Here is a 20,477-nt window from a genome sequence, read left to right as displayed (position 1 = left end):
AAGGTAATCTTTGTCACCTACCATTAGGAAAAGCAAATTTCTACAATTACATATCATCCCACACCAGTGAGAATGGCATGTATCAAAAATATTAGAATCGGTGTTGGAAGGGATGTGGGGGAAAAAGAACCCTCATTTGCACCTAGTGGAGTGTCATCTGGGTCAGCATTAAAAGATCTTGAGCACTTTGATGGTAGTGAAGAGCAGTAACTTTAAACATCAAAACCATAATGTTCCTAAGGAGATGGGTGGAAAAAAGGAGAGAACCAGTGAATTTTGGATCATTGGTGGAGGGACAGTGACACTAATGATTGGTTTGGAGTTGTAATGTTGGATGCCTAAAACTCATTATCAACAACTTTATAAATCACCTTGAATAAGAATTAACTGAAACCATGAACATTAACACTATTGTAGCTACCTAAGCTATAATAAAATTCACTGGGAAGGGGGCATACCTGGTGGTGCTCAGAGGTTCCTGGCATGGTGCTCACGAGTGACCTTTGATGGTATTTGGGAGACCATATGTGGTGCCAGAAATGGAACCAGTGCCATGGCCAAAGGAGGTGCCTGCAAAGCAAATGCCTAAACTTCTGTTCTATCTCCCCAGTTTCAAATATTTAATTTCAAGATAAAAGTGAAAATTGGAAATCAGTGGTGAGATAAAACATATAAAGATCAGTGATAGCACAACGGGTAGGGCATTTGCTTTGCACACAGATGACCCGGGTTCGATTCCTCCGTCTCTCTCGGAGAGCCTGGCAAGAGTATCTCGCCTGCATGGCAAAGCCTGGCAAGCTCCCCGTGATGTACTCGATATGCCAAAAACAGTAACAACAAGTCTCACAATTTCTTGGGACATTACTGGTGCCCGCTCGAGCAATTTCAACATAAGAAAACAAATTGAAGACCAAAATATCAGAATTCAACAGGAAATTATTTTTAAAAGTAAATAAATCCAGGTGTCTGGAGAGATAAATAGTACAGTATAATAGTTAAGGACCTTCCCTTGCATGCACCCAATCTGGGCACTATCCCTGGCATTCCATATGGTTCCCCAGTACCACCAGGAGTAATTCCTGAATGCAAAGTCACGAGTAATACCTGAGCATTGCTGGGTGTGACCCCAAAACTTTAAATTAGAGTAATAAAAAAGCCCAGTAAATTTAACCAATATATTGGAAACATGAAAAATTTAATCAAATACAGACTGAATTTGAAGGTAGGCAGGGAACACTGATAGAAGTATAGGACTTTAAAGAAGGAGAAAAGCTCACTTATTTAGAAATAGAGTAATTGACCTGCATTGAGACAATGATGACCATCAATGAATGGTGCCTCTAAAACAGTGGCCAAAACAAAAGGATCAAAGAACATATTCGAAGATATAATAAAAGAAAACATTTTGCCAGTAAAGGTAAAAGTCCAACTTTCATATTGGATTAGCACATCACATTATGAAATGAAAGTTTCTCCAGTTCTCCCAGTTAGAAAGAGTAAGTTTTCCACAGTGAGAGGTGATGGTTGAGGGTGCCAGTCATAAGCTGGTGGCAGATATGCTATAATTGTAAACAGAGTGTACCATCTACAAAGTTCGGAGGGAAAGATTGGCCTAAGCTAATGACTAAACAGTCCTTCAAGAATAAAGAAAAGATTTTCAAACCTACCAGAACTTATAGAACACAACATTTCTGAGTCTTTCTAGAAAAACTAGGTAATGAAATCCAAATTATCAAGGCATAAATTAAAATAATAAACAGAACTAGTGATGAGCAGTAGATCCTTTCACATATATGGGTTAAGGCTAAGCAATTAGGTAAATTATGGTTACAGAATGGAACATAAATTTAATGACCCTGGCAATATAACAGTTTGTTGTTTATGTATGTGGAGATGGAAAGGTAGGAAATAGGAAGGCAGGAAGAAATGCTGCTCATTTCATATTTCCTTGCAGAAAGTCAGTAGGGATCATCTAAATCTGAAACATATAATGTTTAAAGTAAAAAAAGGTAACTCAGTGATTCCAAACCCTTCATGCATTTCATAATATATTTTAAACTTTTAAAAGCTAAACTCTTTTGTTTGGAGGAAACAACTGCCAAAGTTCAGCAAGTCCTACAGTTTCACTTCCTTTTAATCCAATTTCAATGGTATCTTAATACTTTTTAGTGTTTTTATTATTTTTAACACATAAAGTGATAATTTATTAAAAATGAACAACAATGTAAGTGAAGAGTAAGTATTAGACATATCAGTCAGGGAAAAAATGCAAAAAAAAAGCTTAAACTAGTCTAGAATGTTTGTAGAAGGCCAGCAAGTTATGAGCAAAGGGGAATGGAGCAAGATGTGATATGGGAGGTAGATGGGAATCAGATTCACATTGTTCTTATACAATGTAATAGGCACTCAGTTGAGAGTAACACTTATGACACAATAACGTTAATATTACGTTAGTATTCTGGAAGAACAACTATAAACTATAAACAAACACCACAAAATACACCTCTCTGAAGCCAGTGGAGGCTTATTTTGGTTTCACTTTATTTTTTTGTTCCGGAGCCATATCTGGCTGTGCTCAGGGCTTACTTTCAACTCTGTGCTCAGGAATCACTCCTTGTGGGATTGAGGGCCATATTGTGGGCTAGGGAGCCATATTGGGTGCCAGAATGGATTAGAGGTAGCTTTGGAAAGATATTCAGATTTTAAAAGAAAGTGATCAGGGAACCAGAAAAATGGTACAAGAGTTAAGGTGCTTTCTCTGGATTCAGCTCTCTACCTGGGATCTTCATCTCTTCCTCAGTTCAAAACCGCTCCTCCAAAATCTGTTTTATACCCAAAATCTATTTTTCAATTGCTTGCTTCTTCTTCCATGTTCTAGATACTTTATATCCCTTAATGTCTCAACATTAGGTATTGCAGTGTTGTTGTCTATCCTTATTCAAAAAAACTTACTCCATTTTTATTGAGTACTTCTTATGCTCTATGGATTTAGTGTTAGGGATATGATGCTGAACAAAACTAATATACCACTGTTGTCTGGGAGCATGCCATCTCAGGGACAGAGATGAATCAGAAAAACACATACATTTCATTCCACACTGTGCTAGGCTTTACAAAGGGAAAGTGGTGCTGGGAAAATCTTCCCTATAAAGGCAGTGTTCTTTGAACAGATATTCAAAGACTGGATGGAGTTCAATGGGCAAAGATGAAAGGAGAAACATTCCTGGTAGAAGGAGCAGCTTATACCAATCCTAAAATAGGAGGAATTGAATTGCTGAAGGAAGGCACAGAGGGTTCAGCAGGAGAGCAAGAATGCCATATAGCAGATGCTGGGGAGGTAAGCAGAATTAACAACTTGGACCTAGTAAGATGCGATTAAAAAGATTCTAGAGCTCATTCTAAAAGCAAAAGGAGCCTCTGAAGATGCTGACCCAGATTTGCATTTTAGAGATTCTCTGGCTACGTGTAGAAAGCATGTTGAGCAGTGTTCACAGGCAGAGGGATGGGATAAGAGACGATTGGTAATTTCAGTCTTCATTAAAGCCTTCTCCTTGTTGACAAGCTGAATATTTGTCATCTCTCTATTTCTATCTGTAGTTCTGAAATTGGCCCATAGCCTCACATCTTTGACTTCAAATAACCTGGATGATAAGACCTAAATATTCTACAAATGTCACCTGTGAAGAGAACTGGTTGGACCATTGCAGATAACAAATGTAACAGGAAAAAGAGCCTCCTCATGTTCAGAAATCGAAGGAGAGTCAAAGTTCTGAAGACCCTAGAGTTTTCTGATAAAAATCTTCCCCAACTCTCAAGGGAACTGCCAAAAACCATGAGTTTTAAGCTTTCACTACAAGATCATGAAAAGTTTTATATAGAATCATTATCTCCAGTTCTTGGTAAGACTCCCAAAGCCTTTTCTTGGGGATAGACTGTCATGAGGGTCTCCAATGAGGAGGTTGCCAGTACTCAAGCCAGAGCTAGTGTCCCCAACACAATTGTGCCAACACCAATGCTAGGGGAGTTAAGAAATGTGTGCATTCTAGTCTTACTTACTATTTTTTAAAGTAAAGAATGCACTAGGTGTTCACTCCTCCTCCTTTTCTCAAACCAGAGTGCAGATTTGCCCATTTTCTGGCAAATAGTATAAAGAATGAATAAGTATAAAGTCTCAGCTGTGGTTAACATGGGAGGGGAAAATGACAACCAATAACTTAATATCCCCAAATGACCATGTGGAGCAGAATGACCTGCTAACCTGCCAGCTCAAGTTAGGATAGATACTAGAATATGAAAAAATATACACTTTCTAGGTCATTAAACTTAAGCACCCTCTGTCATAGAAACTTAAATTTTACCTTAATTAATGCACGATGTTTACAGAGTACTTTAAAAGATATAATGGACATATAGTACATATAAAAGGGAATATACCATGACCAAGTGAATTCTATTCCATAAATTCTCCAATTTATGGAGAGTTGTCAGTGATTCAAGTGACATAAACATGATTCTTTCGATAGCTATTCAAAGCAATTGGATTAAATTCAACACAAATCTTGAAACTCAGAAGAGAATAGCACTGCACTGTAGCACTGTCCTCCAGTTGTTCATAGATTTGTTCAAGCGAGCAGCAGTAACGTCTCCATGTGAGACTTTTTGTTACTGTTTTTGGCATATCGAATATGCCACGGATAGCTTGCCAAGATTAGCAGTACAGAGAGATACTCTCAGTAGCTTGCTGGCCTCTCCGAGAGGGATGAAGGTATTGAACCTGGGTCGGCTGTGTGCCAGGCAAACACCCTACCTGCTGTGCTATCACTCCAGCCCGAGAAGAGAATATTTTTTTAAATAACAAAAATATAAATATAAAATTGTATTTTATCATATAAGTAATATAAATATTAAAACTATTTTAAATTATATATTTTGAATAAGATGCAGCATGATACTTAAAAGAAAAACAAACAACAAAATTAGAGAAACAAAACTAGTTTTCTCATTGCCATTATTTATTACATAGGAAATGTTGCTAAAGTAATAAAGCATGCAGTACCTAATAGAAATCTATAAAAAGACACATAACTAATACAAACACAGAATTAAAACACCTTTAAATTATGGATAGAGTATAAATTTGGAAAAATAGAGACATTCTACAAAGCGGTATACAATCTTTGGAGTTAGATATACCCAAGTTCCAGTGTTGTGAGCATTAAGTGAAATACTGTCAAATGCTTAGCACAGTTACTGGGTCATAGCAATCATCTAAAGTAGTTGTGCTAGTTAATCATTATAGTAATCATTCCATTTGTTAATAATGTTTATTATACAAAAAAACATGTACAATATCAAGATATAATCATCTAAATCCATAATTATCAGATAGAAAAAATCTAATGAAAATTTTCTTCACAAAAAAACAAAACAAAAATCTAAAGCACATAGATCATATCTCAATAAAAGATATGAGAGACTAGACAAGAGCCCGAATTTTTTTAGTGAAGAAAATATTTTTTTTTGAATTCTTTTTTTTTTCCCTTAATTTTATTTTATTTTTTTTAAAGTTGTAGATTTACAATTTTTTGTGCTTTGGTTTCAATTATACAATGATCAGATACCCATCCCTCCACCAGTGCCCATTTTCCACCACCATGGATAATATCCCTCCCACCCCCATCCCCCCATCCCCCCTGTCTCTGTGGCAGGGCAATCCCCTGTGTTCTCTCTCTCCTTTTGGGTGTTGTGGTCTGCAAAAGAGGCATTGAGTGGCAAACATGTTCAGTCCATAGTTTACTTTTGACATGCATCTCCCCTCCTGGGAGGATCCTCCAAACATCCTTTATTTGGTGCTCCCTTCTCTATCTGAACTGCCCTTTCCTCTAGGATACCCGGCTGGCCTCTAAGTTATGGAGTAATCCTCCTGGTGCTGATCTCAGCTATTCTTGGGTATTAATCTCATACTTTGTTGCTTTATATCCCCCAGATGAATGCAATCTTTCTATGTCTATCCCTCTCTTTCTGACTCATTTCGCTTAGCATGATACTTTCCATATTGTACCACTTGTATGTAAATGAAGAAAATATTTTTTATTGAGAAAAATCTTACTTATAAATATGGGAGTGAGGGAGAAGGAAAGGAACATGTATTCAAGAGAGAACATGAACTTGAAAGAACAAGAAGGCAAACAAGGAAAGAGACATATTAAGATACATGGTCAAGGGGAGAACATGGGCTTGAAGGAGCAATCCAAAAGTCTAAAATATTTTATTAGAGAATGAAAGGAATGCTTTAATTAACAAATGAACAAATCACATGTCTGAATGAGAAGTAAATGCTTACAAATTGAATAATCTGAAACTAACAGAAAATTATAACAGTATTCTGGATCTGATAGGTAAAGGTAAAGGTAAAGGCCCTCCCGTTGATCGTCGATTTGCTCGAGCGGGCCCAGTAACGTCTCCATTGGAGACTTTGTTGTTACTGTGTCTGGCATATCGAATACTCTCGGTAGCTTGCCGGGCTCTCCGAGAGGGGCGGAGGAATCGAACTCGGGTCGGCCGTGTTGGCCGCTTGTAAGGCAAACGCCATACCCGCTGTGCTATCGCTCCAGCCTATGTAGCTTAAAATAATCACACTAAAAATATTTCATAAATGTTATAAACTTTCCTTAGAGAAGCTTGTTTAAAGTTAGGTTCAAGTTAAAAGACTCTCCTGTGCTCATTTTTTTATAAGGTAATGAATGCCCACAGAGGATGAGGAACATATTTAAAGATTCTACTAGTAGGTGCTTGGACTAGGAACATGAACCCAAGTCTCCTGACTTCTTGTCCAGTTCTCCTTCCAATATTTTGCACTAAATTTTCTTTTCTTTTCTTTTCTTTTTTTTTTTTTTTTTTTTTTTTTGCTTTTTGGGTCACACCCAGCGATGCACAGGGGTTACTCCTGGCTCTTCACTCAGGAATTACTCCTGGCGGTGCTCGGGGGACTATATGGGATGCTGGGAATCGAACCCGGGTCAGCCACGTGCAAGGCAAACGCCCTACCCACTGTGCTATCACTCCAGCCCGCACTAAATTTTCTTATCTAGACTATAATAAAATTCTGAAAAAGAATAACCAGAAAGAAATAAACCCCTGCACACCAGGCATTAGTAGTTAAAAGAGTGCAGTAGTGATCAGAATAAGACAGAATCTTGGGTACAAAATCAATCTGTTTGGGGTAGGGGAGTTAGTTATACAAGAAGTTCAAATACAAAAACAGAAAGTTACATTTAAACAATCAAATCAGTTGTGAAATAATGATTAATATGGACAAATACAGGAGGTATCTTACTTTTTCAGAACTTAAGGGATGATGGATAAATTTTTATTTATTTTACTTTAGTGGTTTGATGCTCAGGAGTTAATCATTCAGTGCTCGAGGATAATTCCTGGTCGTGTTTGGAGGACCATGTGATGCCAGGGATCAAGCCTGAGCCTGTGCTCAGTCTGTTGAGCTACCTCTGGCCCTGAGGGTGAAATTTTAAGGTCAGGCTTCTCCTAGGGTTTTGAATGGGGGTGGGGAGGAAGTATAATAAGTCATAGTAATTATTATTACTTTGTTTTGTTTTGGAGGGGACACGTACTCAATGACTCAATGATGCTTAGGGATTACTCTTGGCTTTGCATTCAGGGATAACTCCTATTGGTTGCTCAGCAGACCATATAAGATGCTGGGGGTCATAACTGGGTCAGCTGAATGTAAGGCAAGAGACCTGTACACTGTATTCTCTCCAACCCCAATAAGTTATTTTTTTAAATTTTTGCTGTTTGAACAAATTTAATTTTGATCAGAAGTGAATATCAATATATAATATTATTATACATACACAGAGATACCAGTTTATTTATTTACTAAAATAAATAAAATTATTCTGGACATAATAATGAAGTGATCACACATACATATATTTTTTATCCTTGACTGAAAAAAGAGATGCTTTGATAATGTTATTTGGAAATGTTTCTAGTTCACTTACTTCTTTTATTAATAGATTAAAGTAGGACCAATGTGTTCATCTAAGCCTTAAAACCAAGATCTTACAGAGGTTACTAAAATAAGATTAAGTAAACTATTTGTGTGGCATTGATGTCCAATTTCTACTGGAACTCATGCCTTTCTAACTTACAGCCTCTATATATTGTTCACATATGCCAAGATTCTAGTCACTTACTAATAAGTTTTGAAATAGTCCAGGAAACATCAATTGATTGAATTCTAAGCAACAACAATAAAAAGTCTTTTAATAGTATGAGAAATGTGAAAACTCTCTTTCTCAAACTAAGTGATTATACTGGTGTATCTACGGCACTGAAATAAAATTCTAATATCTTTTTTTTTCACTAGCAATCTGAACAAGGTCTACCTTAAAGAGGGAGCTTGGGCATGCAAATCTACTTTCAAAAAAGGAAATGTTTCAGTTACAATTAATGACATATGAAATATGGGAAGAGGATTTAGTTGAGAAATTTGTGAAGTCAATAAGATGCACAGTATTTGAGTAAGGAATGTTGTGAGTTAAGGTGTTCGTTAGCTTAAGTTCTGTTTTTGAACATTTTGAATTTCTTCACCTATAAAGAGTGTGTTGTGCTGTATGACCTCTGGGTCTTTTAGTCAAAATTTCTAGGATTCTTTAGAGGATAATGAAGAATTTACTTTGAAGCCAATAAGACCTTAGATTTAATGGTCCTTCATCTTAGACCTGGAGGGAGATAACTTTACAAACCATTTTCTAGTCAGATTATTTTTAAAAAAGATTTTTTATTGTAATCAGTAATAGTGCTTGTTTCCTGACAAGGGAATATCTTGTATTAGGAGAACTGGTGAAACTGATTTTATATTAGTTGTTTATTCTTTTAATGCATTTGCTTTATTTTTTATTTTGCTTTTTTTTTTAAACACCCAGTAGTGCTCAGGGGTTCCTCCTGGTTCTGTACTCACCTGGTGGTGCTCAGGGGATCATATGGGATGCTGGGGATTGAACCTGGGTCGGCCATGTACAAGGTACAGAATGATTTCTATTGTGGATATGCTGAAGAGAACTTATTTTGTCTTATTAGACTAAAAAGAGGAGGCTAACACAGTATCATTGACAACATTTTGCTAAGTTAATTAAGTCAGACACAAATATATTGTGTGATTCCCTCCACTCCACTCACTTTTTTTTTTTAGCACAGGGGACTGATTGGTTGTCAAACATGCAACGCATGTGTTTCACCTCTGAGCCACATCCTCAGCCTGATCCCTCTGCTATGAGGGAGGTAGAAGAGCCAAGTTTATCGGGTCAGAGCAATAGTACAGCACATAGGATGTTTGCCCAGAATGTGGCTGAGTCAGGCCCAATCCCTGGCACCTTATATGGTCCTCTGAGCCCCACCAAGAGTAATCCCTGAGCACATAGCCAGGAGTAAGCCCTGAGCACCACTGGGTGTGGCCCAAATTTTTTAAAAAGATCCAAGTTTATAGAAACCAAAAATGTAGAACTGGTTGCTGGGAGGGATCGTGGGTGGGGTATTGTTTATATACTCAGAGTTTCAGTTTGGAATGAGGAGCAATTTCTAGAGCACATTCACTATGCTGTGAATGTGCTCACTGCCACTGAACTCTACTCTTAAAAACGGTTAACACATGTAGTCAAGTGAGAAGGTTCAAAGGGCCAGAGTACATACTGTGCATGCAGGAGCCCTGGACCGCTTTGTCTGCAGAGCATCACCCGGAGTGACCCCTGAGTATAGTTGGGTATCGCCCTCCCCAAAACAAGCTAAAATGGTCAGCACAGGGGCTGAAGTGATAGCACAGTGGAGAGGGCATTTGCCTTGCACGCAGCCAACCTGGGTTCGATCCCCAGCATCCCATATGGTCCCCTGAGCACCGCCAGGAATAACTCCTGAGTACAGAGCCAGGAGTAAACCCCTGAGCATCTCTGAGTGTGACAAGTCAACACAGTCAGTATTACATTATATATAACAATCCCAAAAGAAAAAAAAAGAATAAGAAACAGTGAAATAAAAAGAATGTAAGGATAGGAGTAAGACCTAATTAACCTCCTCAACACCCTGTGAGGAGGTGATATCATGAGCTCCATTTTACTTAGGAAGCTGGGGTTGGTCAGGCACAAAGTCGTCAAGTAGCTGGATTCTGGTTTTTAGTATTACTACTACTACCACTACCACTACCATTTTGTGTGTGTCATGCCAGAAATAGAATTCAGGACCTCACACATGCAAGACAGATTCCCCACTGCTAAGCCACATCCCCAGCTCCTGAGTCAGGCCTTACAGTTCCAGTTCACATTGGGGGCTTCACACACCACGAAGTGTGGGGCCCACAGAAGGCTCTGAGGAGTCTTCAGAATGAAACAGGTCTGCATACCTCAGAATCCAGAGGCTGAGACACTCATGTGGCACCTTGGGAGAGAAGAGCCAAGGGAAGGAGGTGGGGAAAGTGGGGAGCAAAAGTATTGATTGCAGTGGACAAGCATGGCCAGAGGTGTGGGTGGGGACAGGCAGGAACTGGGAGGAAAGAGCCGGGGGCTGCACTTTTTGGCAACAGCAGATTCGGAAGCAAGAGATGACTGTGGAGCTTGAAAAGAGGAACTGTTCTATTTGGGTGGCTTCCTCGGTATAAAGGGGAAACGGAAGTATCAGAAGTTCAAGCTTGGGTCACCCATTTAGACCCATTAAGTCTTGGAGGCCTCAGAAAAGGGAGCAGGTTCAGAAAAGGGGACTGACTGGAAGGGCACTGTGGAGAGGTTCTCCCTGGTGGGCAGGAAAGAAATGACCCTTTCGTCCACTTGCAGGCCCTTACCCTTGGTGTGTCTGGTCCTACCCGCTCAACCAGGGGCCCTACAGGAAGCCCAGAGTTGACATGTTCACTTCTTTGATCTGGCCCAGATGAATTCCACACCTGAGGGGCTCCTTCGCCCCAACCCACCTACCTTTCTCCTGCTCAGCTGCTTCACTAAGTTCCGGAAGCTTGAGTCCCACTAAGTTTTGATTTCTCATCAAGATGTGCTCCTTGATTGGAAAAGAAAAAGACATTTCAGATAGGGAGAGCCAGCAGGCCAGGTCTCTTGGTTCTCAGGTTCCATGACCCACCAGACCTAGGTATTAAACCTGAGCCACATTCCTAGTGTTAAGAACTGTCCTTGGCAGGTGAGAGGTAGTACTGGGTAGTTTCACTTACCTGGAATAGATAGAATAAAAGCAAACAAACTACTGAGACCCCAAAATAACTCCTAGACTTGGTAAAAATGATGGTGGATGCTTCAAGGAAAAGGCAGAGGGTGGAAGGCATGGAAGAGGGAGTTTGAGGGGTGCTCCTGGAACAGGGGTGATAGGAGTGGTAAATCCTATACATATAGGTATTAAGTTACACCCTTGACATTCTATATTGTAAAATATGATAAATCAATATAAAAAGATAGATGCTTCTACTCCACATTGGAGCGGCAGCCTCAAAATTGCCTTCCCTTAAGGTTTTTCCTTAAGGGTCAATTCAGCCTTGATCTCTGGGAAGAGGGTCTCTGCGGTGGGTGGGATTACTGCAGGAGATGGTCTCATGGCCATGCTGGGAGCTGACTGGAGCATCCTGCCAGGTTGTTCTGATTGATAAAGAAGGCCTGAGAACTGCTACCCTCAGCCGAGCCACCACCATCCTAGCCCTGCAGAGCCCCCAGACATCACTGTGGCTTCAGGCATGTAGCCAGCCCTTGTACCTCTCTGAGGGCCTCAGCATGAGAGCACCTGGAAGTGTCCATTCTGCTCCTCATTGCTGGTGACTTGAGTAGTGGCAGAGGCGAAAGAAAAGGGCCAGCAGAGGGTGCTCTGGTCCAAATGCACATCAAGGCCAGTCTCAATACCGGGCTATCTAGCAAGTCTGCAGACCACAGCCTACCTATCTCAGCACCCTGCCAGCGTGAAGCAGCTCAGCTCTGGAGGAAGCTTCCAGGTTCTCTGTGACTGTCCTCACTACAGAGAGAAACCTCCAGGGGTGTGGGCTTGGGGATAGCCTGGCCTCCAAAGCCAGGGACCCATGAAGTCAAATTCTTGGCTGTCAATCCTATCTTCCCCAGAGATGGGCATTAAGTCCCAGAGAAGCAACCCTGCCAGGCTTGGGCAAGTCTTCTGGGGCAGTGGGGCCTTCCTTACTGGTATGGCTGCCTGTTCACAATATAACCTCACCAGTCAGGGCCAGGACTCTGTGGAGCCTCTAATGCAGCCTCCAGTAAGTGTCCAAAATAGGAGAGTAGGCTTGGAGAAGGTCTCTGTGGGCACAGAACCCACCTTGCTTGTGCCTGATGGCTATCAAGTATCTTTCTTCTCTCCCTGTTCCAAGCCACCAGCTGTGGGGGTGCTTCACCCTGGGGATTCTTAATTCCCATGGCCTGTGCCCTGTGGGCCCCTGGAAAGGAGGGAACTGTAGAGATGTTTCTTGGTCCTGTGAAGTCCTTCTCTCCCTTTTCAGATGCAATGCTCCTCTATCTTTGGATATCCCTCAAATATCCTCTGAAGGGGCTGGAGTGATAGCACAGCGGGTAGGGCGTTTGCCTTGCACACAGCTGACCCAGATCCAATTCCTCCACCCCTCTCGAAGAGCCTGGCAAACTACCGAGAGTATCTTTCCCACACGGCAAAGCCTGGCAAGCTACCCGTATTCGATATGCCAAAACACAGTAACAAGTGTCACAATGGAGATGTTACTGGGCCTGCTCGAGCAAATTGATGAACAGCGGGAGAACAGTGTCAGTGATTCTCTGAAGAGGGCCAAACAGGGAGGCAGCTCTCTGGATTCCCCTGTGCTGGGTTTGATAGGTGGTGAGAGTTGGGGACAGAGTGAACCTCAGAAAAATTCCTTCATAGTGGGGTGCAGCCCCTACTGACACCCTTGTATTCTAGGATAGATCTGAAATCCCTTTAACAGCTACCAGAAAGGAAAGTTGGGAAGCATCAGGAAGCGAAAAATGATTCCATCTTCCCTGCCCTGTCCTGGGCTTGGCAGCCACCCTATCAAGGATTTCCTGTTTATGAGCCAGTATCTGAGACAAAAATGGAAAAACAGCCCGGGAAGGTCCACATAACCTTCCGTAGCCATGGCTTGGCCTTGAAATGTGCCTTTGAGTGAAAGCTATGCCACAGACTGACTTCTCAAAGGAGCACAAAGCACTGACACTGGAGTTTATGATGATGTGGCCCAGTGAGCCTGGTCTCTGGGTGGGAAGGTTGAAGCCTAATCTAACCCAGAACTGTCCTACTCCTGGTCCCAAACAGCCCAGACATCTGCAGCCCAGGGTGATGATGGAGGTTGGGGGGTGGGGAGGGGGGCTTGAACATACACCTTATGCAGCCAACCCCAGACACCCACCTCACGGAGCTTGGTCAGCTTCTGCATCCTCACAGGCTGCACTTGTATCTGTAAGTCTTTGAGTCCAGGTGTCTTGGCCAGTTTGCTGCTGGCTTTGCCTGCAAAACGTTTCTCTTCCTCTCCCAGGGGGAGCTTGGCAAGTACTTTCTGTACACGAGGGCCAGACTCTTCAGGGCCACTGTCCCAGGATGCTCCCCGCTGCAAGGGGGGCCTGGATCCAGGGGGTCGCAGCTCAGATTTGGAGTTCACTTTAGATCCCGTTGGTTCTCCAGCTGTGCCTTTTCCCTGGGGGGCTGGGAGAGCTGCACCTCCAGAGCCCTGGGCAGGGCCCCTGGGCAGAGGGTTGCCCTCCCTGGCTGTCTTCAGGAGCAACTTTCCGGGCTCACCCTCCACAGGCCCAGGGCTGGGGCTGTTCAGGGCCATTTTCCCACTGCTAGTGACTGAAATAGGGCTTCTGGCAGTGGCCTCAGGGTGCTGGAGGGGATCAAAGTTTTCCTTTTGGTCTATTGCAATGTCTTTGGACTTCTCAGCTGTGGGAGAGCGAGGAGTCAGCCTGCCTTGAGACACTTTCCTCTGGTCATTCTGTTTCCGGTCAGCTAGCCCTTTGGGAACATGCTGAAAGAAACAAGATTGAACTGGAAGTTTAGAGGCAGGCTTGGAAGGAGATGGGAGGAACAGTGGAACTAGGGGGCCCCCGCCCCCACCTACTCTGCCCAAGCGGTGGTGGATGTGCACCTGTATATGTGTGTGTTGAAGGGATCTAAGTGAATGTAGAAGCCTTCTCCATAGTAAGATAGATCCCACTGACAAGCCTGAGATATCTAAAACAGACAAGACAATAGAACCTGACACTCGAAACTTGCTAAGAATTTTCTAAGTCCCTGTAGCCATGGAGGACAGTAGAATAGAAAGCAGCTTGGGATCAGTCACAAATTTTGGCCTCAGCTCAGCTGTACCAGATTCTACTCCTGGCTCTAGAGATTCAGATTTCCCATTGGTTTAAGCCATATGAAATTATATATAAATCAGAGTGTGTATACGCATGTGCATAGGTGTGTGTGTGTGTGTGTGTTTGTGTGTGTATGTGAGTTTGAGTTTTTCTAGGAAGAGGGCCCACAGCTTTCAACTATTTCTGAGATAATTCCATGGCCTAATAAGATAAGAATCAAGAACTAGGAAATAGTACAGTGAGTAGGACACTTGCCTTGCTCACAACCAACCCCCTAAGCCCCTTGTGGTCCTCTGAGCATCACCAGGAGTGATCCATAAAGACAGAACGAGGAGTAAGACTTTAGCACTGCCAGATATGGCTCCCAAATAAAAAACAAACAAACAAAAATCCAAATAATTTAAGAATCAAGGAATAACGGATCAGTTTAGGGACAGAGCACCTGACTTAAAGGTATAAGGCTATGAGTTTTATCCCCAGTACCATCCCACATGCTAAGTGCAATCCTGGCAGCATTGTTATGTGATTCCTGGTGCAGCAATAAAGTATGTGATCCTTGTACAGGAGCCAAAGTGCATAAACCCCACAGCCAAGAGTGTGGGACATCTGGTCAACCCAACTGCAGCAATAACAGCAAGGGGAAGAGGAGAGGGGAAATATTCTGTCCTTATAAAGTTACTCTTCTATGTAAATTTCTAAGATATTTTTGAAAATCAATTGGTGAGATGATTCATGTGATAAGTAGAGCTTAGACTCTGCAAAGTTCCCTTCATTTGAATCAAGAATTAATGAATAAAGGATATGGGAATGGTTTTGTGAAGAGCAGGTGAGCTTGTTTTGGGGTAGCTGTGTACATTGTTTGTATATGTGACACTATTCTCAGGACTCTATCCCAGGTTAGTTCTAGAGGATATTGTGCTCTATGCCACTATAAGCAAGTAGTTCTGAGCATATATGGGACTCTTCTATTGCTTGTCAGTAGAGACAAGGTTTTCTGGGCTTTTAACAAAGTCTCCAATGGAGACATTACTGGGCCCACTCGAGCAAATCTATGAATAATCTCAGTCAGGGCTAAAGTTGTGCTTAAACACCGACCAGTTCTGACAATTGGCCCTCTGCTAGTCTCTGGTCAGCTACCTAATCATTGGTGTAGAGGAAGAACCAGAGGAAAAACTACCCCCAATCCTACCCTTCACTCCCTCTACCTCAACCTCAGATGTGCAGTCACAAAAGGACAGAAGAACTCCTAACTTCTCCAGGCTCACCCATACACTCACTCACCCCCCGCCCAACACACACTTGGGTGCATGCACGCACATGCACATGCAACTGCCCAGGACTTAGCCTTGGCTTCTGGGAGACTGTGTCATGGAAACTCCAGTCTCCTCAGTAGGGAAGAATGCAAACTCACAGGCTCGCCCAGGTGAGGTGAAGAAACTTCGGCCTCATTCCCCTTCTGTGAGAGAGAGGAAACTAGGTCAGTCAGCAAGGAGAACAGATCATCCCTCCTCTTCAGTATCTTCAAGAAAGCCCCTCTCCACAGTGAGCTCTCCCCCACCCAGCACCCTCAGTCTCATCAGATAACCAGGGTCTCTTGGACACTAAAGAGTAAGAGAAGAAACCTTTTGGCATAGATCCCCCAAACAAGGTTGCATTACCTGTGGCTGTGCTCCGGGAAGTGGGGACTGTGAACATGCGTCCAGACCTGGAATGGTCCAGACACTTATGAGTAAGGTCCAGCACCAAAGTCCCTTAGCTAGCCTTTGACCAAAATTCACCCACCTCCCCAGAACATCCACTCTTAACTCCCTTGGGCTCAGTGGACAGACATGCCATCCTCTTTCCTGTACCAGAGTGTGCAGGGGGAGCTCTTATTTTATCTTCACAGAATGCACAGGAGAAAGTGGAGGCAGAGACTGATTGACCTCAGCCTGACCTTGTCCTCCAGCTCTCCTGCTCTATAAAGCATCCTGACCTGTTTCTCTGAGGGTGTGGCCCTGAACACAGACAGAAGAAGGAGAAGAAACCCCCTCAAGCAAAGAGTGGTTGACACAGAGACCTTTCCAAAGAAGTACTCCAGTGACTTCTTCCCAGGGCTTCTCCCAGTGAAGAGAACCCCAACCATACAGCCCCTAACTTTGCCTGTCTCCTGAGGTCAACCCCATCCCCCCAGGAGCTCCTAATTCCAAATGACAGCCTAAAGGAAGGATGCCACACAATGTCCAGACTGGAAAGCCTGAAGATCCCCGGGGAAATGATGGGGTGGGATCCTCTTCAGTCCACCCAAGGGGAGAAGCCAGGGCAGGAAGTTTTCATGGGTTTGGGCCTCACCAGGTGGTGCAGGAATGGTGAGTGAGTTGCTCCGAGAGGACACAGGAGAACCTCCGGGGCTGAGGTTTGGGGAGACAGCTGTGAAGACAGACACAAACTGGCCAGCTTACCAAAGACCCCTTTTCAGGCAATCCTGACCCTGGCGATGCAGTCAGGGGCTGAGTGTAGGTGGTCATGTGAAGCTCCTCTCACAGCCCACTGCCTGTCTGGTGCCAGCCCAAATGAGGGGACACTCAGATCTCAGGGGAGTGAGAACTACAGACAATATTCTTCAGCCTGCCTGTTTTGACCCCAAGGCACCTTTTAGAAACAACATCTGCATTATTGCTTGGCAAGTAACTTGCCAACATAGTCTTGATTTTAAATTCTCTCTCTCTCTCTCTCTCTCTCTCTCTCTCTCTCTCTCGCTCGCTCTCTGTCACACACACATACAACACACACAAACATATACCACCTTCTAAGTACATCCAGATTTATCTAATATCAACCCCAACTTTTTGCTTAGGAAAAAGAAAAGGTAAATCATAAAGATAAGGTCAGATAAGCTTTTTTTAAAGCTTCAAAAAACAGAAGCTTTAAAAAAATCTTTAAGGGGCTGGAAAGATATTTTAGTCAGTAAAGTGCTTGTTTTGAAAGTGGTCAACCCCAGTTTAATCCCTAGCATTGTATATGGTTCCTTGAGCATTGTCAGGAAAGATTACAGAGCTAGGAGTAGTCTCGAAGCACTACTGAGTGTGGCCCACACCACCTACCTCAAAAAGTTTTTTTCTTTTAGATCCAAAAGATTCCAAAGACCACCTTCCCTTCCTCTCAGGCCCTTTCCACACCATAGTGGGAGGTCAGGAAGGAATGTTCAGTGCCTGCCTCTCTGGAATCTACAGAAGAGGCAAGGACTCCTGGGAAGGCACAGCGCCCACACATTCTTTCCATTCACGTGACCCTGGAATCTATATGCAAGATCCTCACAGAAGACTTCTTTCCATGTCGAACCCCAGGAGGGGAAGATCTAGTTCAGTTCATGGCTGTGATATGAGTCGACATTCCTTGGTCACCTTCCCTCTCATGGAGTTTCCTGGTCTGGCATTGAATCTGTATTTTAGAGTTTCTGAACAGGAAGACTTGTCCCTCTCAGGATTTCCATCCTAGACTTTCTGGGATCTAGTGGCTTAGGGGCCTTTCTGGGATTTAAAGATTTAGGGGCAGGCCACAGAAAGGAACCCCCTCACAAGCAGGACTGCCACTTCCACTCAAGCATCTCCCTCCCCACCTCCACTGCCCTATGATGGGCTCAAGACACCCCCTTCACACACACACACACACACACACACACACACACACACACACACACACAGAGTCCTACCCATCCTACCTGAAGGGGAGTCTCCAGGGCTGCTCCGAGACTTCCTCCCGCGCCGCGTCAGGAAACGCTCACTCACTAACTTGGCTTCTTCTAGCAGCGCCAGGTTTTTCTTCTTGTCTTCCTCTGAGATGCTGATATCCGGCAGCTGGTCATTCACCAGGTCAATTACGTGCCCCGCGGGGTCTGCATACGAAGGTGAGCTCAGGGTGAGAGGGCCTGCCACCCTGTTCCTCAGCCCTGGGATGCTGCTCAGAACTGAATTGGCCAAACATGAGCCCCAAACATGGAGACAGATGTGACTTCTTCAGAGGGCCTGGCTTGTCTGGCTGGAGGCCTGTGTGTGGCAGGTCATCTGTCACGAAGGGTGGCAAAACCAACCTTGAATTCCCAGGACTGTCCTGAACTCTGTTTAGAGAAAGCCATCCAGAATACCACGAGTATGGCCTTCAGCCATTTGCCTCTCTTTCAGGCTAGGAAGATGCCTAGCCTGAAAGAGAGTAAAGATAAAGGGAGGATTCCAAAGATCATGAGCAAGAGCTGATTCCATGCATCCCTTGACTCCTTTCTTCCCTTCATTCACATAGTTTGCCCCCAACTTCTCCAAAATTATTTCTTCTCCAGAAGCTGTTCTGAGTGAATGAGTGAATGACGCCACCTCCCACCCAGTTCCTCAGAAACACAAAACTTCACTTTCTTCCTTCTCACTCATTTGCTTCACATCTGACCAACTGACAAAATATTCTAGCATTTCCATCACCCATGTTTCTGAACCTGTGCCTCATTACCCTTCTTGCTCATGAGCACTCACCTGCACAATTGCATGGGCTACCTTTAGCTTCTCCCCTCGGCATCCCTCTCTACAGCCTATCAGAATGGCCTTTCTAAGAGCCTTCTCTGAGTGTGCCATCCTCCTGCCTCAGCTCAGCAGAATTCCGCAAGGTCATTAAGTGTGTGTCAGTCAATGCCAGAGTCATTTCTGCTGGCCCCTCCTGTTCCTCCTGAGTCCTCTCTTTCCAGTCACTCAGTGGTGAATGGCTCCTATGTACCTCCCCAGCCTTCACTCCTTCTTCTGATTGTAGATTTTCAGTTCACATGAGGAGAAATCCCTCAAGTCCAAGTGACATTAGTTCGGAAGAAGTTACCCCACCTCCGAATCGCCCCAATACCAGGCACGGGATCAGGCACCAACATGGACATGCAATGAGTTTGATCCCCCTGGCCATATAGATTGACTCGGTGGTGCTCATGGAAGTCAGTGAGAGGCAATACTGGAATCTCTCTCTGCTAATAGGACATAAGCCTGGAGTTTCCAGGAGCTCTAGTTACTATGGGTGAAGAGCCTGCCCAAGAAGGAAATGAACCCTTAATAAAGGAGATTTGAATAATGGGTTAATCACTAATGTTCCAACTTGAGCATCTGGTTCAGCACTACCCGAAACCACAAGCTCTAGCTTTTGTTTATTTTTATCTTTTTGGTGTTAGCTAGTTTGAATTGGATTGTGTCATTTGAAAGAACCCTGCTTATACTCATGGCATAGCATTCAGTTACTCTATTAGGGCTTTTGCTCCCCAACCTGTTTGCAATGTATTGCCTCCCCCTTGTCTATCTGTCCTGCTCCCTCCGGCACAACTCTAATAGCCTATCCTGGGATACCTCTCTAACCATCCCCTTTCCCTGGAAGAAATGATCCTCCTCTCCCCTCAGTTTCCCAGACACTTCTGTGAAAACCTGTCTATGTCCTGATTAGATATGCTCATTTCTTACTTTCCTGATAGACCATGAACAGCAAGAAGGCAGAGGCCAGTCCTGTGTCACACCTGTTCTTTTCAGAACTTGCCCTGGGAAACTATTTGGGGGATTTCTGGAGTGATCTGGAGTGATGGGGACAGAAGGCCATGTATGTGAGCCTGAATGTGGGTCCTTTCTAAAGGGAGCAAATGGACTCTGACCCCTGGGCTGCAGAACTGAGTCTCACCCAGAAATTCTCTTTCTCTCTGAATTATTCTTCTTGTTCATAGTCTATCTTGTCTTTTTATCAAAGGAAAAAGAGATTAGATATCTGCTTCTGAACTCAGACATATAGGGGCTGACTGACTTGTTCTGTTAGGCTTGTGGGTGGCCTGAGAGGCAGAAGAGGAGACAAGGCCAAGTCCAACCAGACCCCAGAATTTCTCCTCAAGTACTCCTCCAACTAAACCCTAGAGATAAAACAGATTGGCCTGGTCCTTACCCACAGAAGTCAGTGAAGCAGTGGAAACCTTCAAGTGTCGGTGAGAAGGCCTCCTGTGGGGACTGGGAGTTCTGAAAGAACAGATCCTCTTGTTAAGAAGTTTCAACCCACAAAAGAAACACAGGAGGAGAATAACAATGGCCAAAGACAATGGAGCCTAAGAACTGGTCTACTGAACTACACGTGGTAAGTGTAGAGCTT

General features: G+C 43.4%; 1 protein-coding gene across 1 annotated transcript in view; it reads right to left on the bottom strand.

Moving 5' to 3' along the window:
- IRAG1 (inositol 1,4,5-triphosphate receptor associated 1) overlaps nucleotides 1-20,477 on the bottom strand; it is a 137,037-nt gene that overhangs the window by 45,704 nt on the left and 70,856 nt on the right. Inside the window, exons 4-10 of the mRNA XM_056116227.1 lie at nucleotides 20,277-20,347; nucleotides 18,055-18,228; nucleotides 16,686-16,763; nucleotides 16,013-16,059; nucleotides 15,766-15,810; nucleotides 13,406-14,020; nucleotides 10,980-11,058 (exon numbers count right to left, since the gene is read on the bottom strand). Coding sequence (XP_055972202.1) covers nucleotides 10,980-11,058; nucleotides 13,406-14,020; nucleotides 15,766-15,810; nucleotides 16,013-16,059; nucleotides 16,686-16,763; nucleotides 18,055-18,228; nucleotides 20,277-20,347 — 1,109 coding nt within the window. The remainder of the gene's footprint in view (nucleotides 1-10,979; nucleotides 11,059-13,405; nucleotides 14,021-15,765; nucleotides 15,811-16,012; nucleotides 16,060-16,685; nucleotides 16,764-18,054; nucleotides 18,229-20,276; nucleotides 20,348-20,477) is intronic.

This window comes from Sorex fumeus, unplaced genomic scaffold (genome assembly GCF_029834395.1).
Source record: "Sorex fumeus unplaced genomic scaffold, SorFum_2.1 ptg000030l, whole genome shotgun sequence".
In the NCBI taxonomy this organism is placed as follows: Eukaryota; Metazoa; Chordata; class Mammalia; order Eulipotyphla; family Soricidae; genus Sorex; species Sorex fumeus.
Note: the sequence above shows the minus strand (reverse complement) of the source record. Positions and strands in the feature narration are given on the sequence as shown.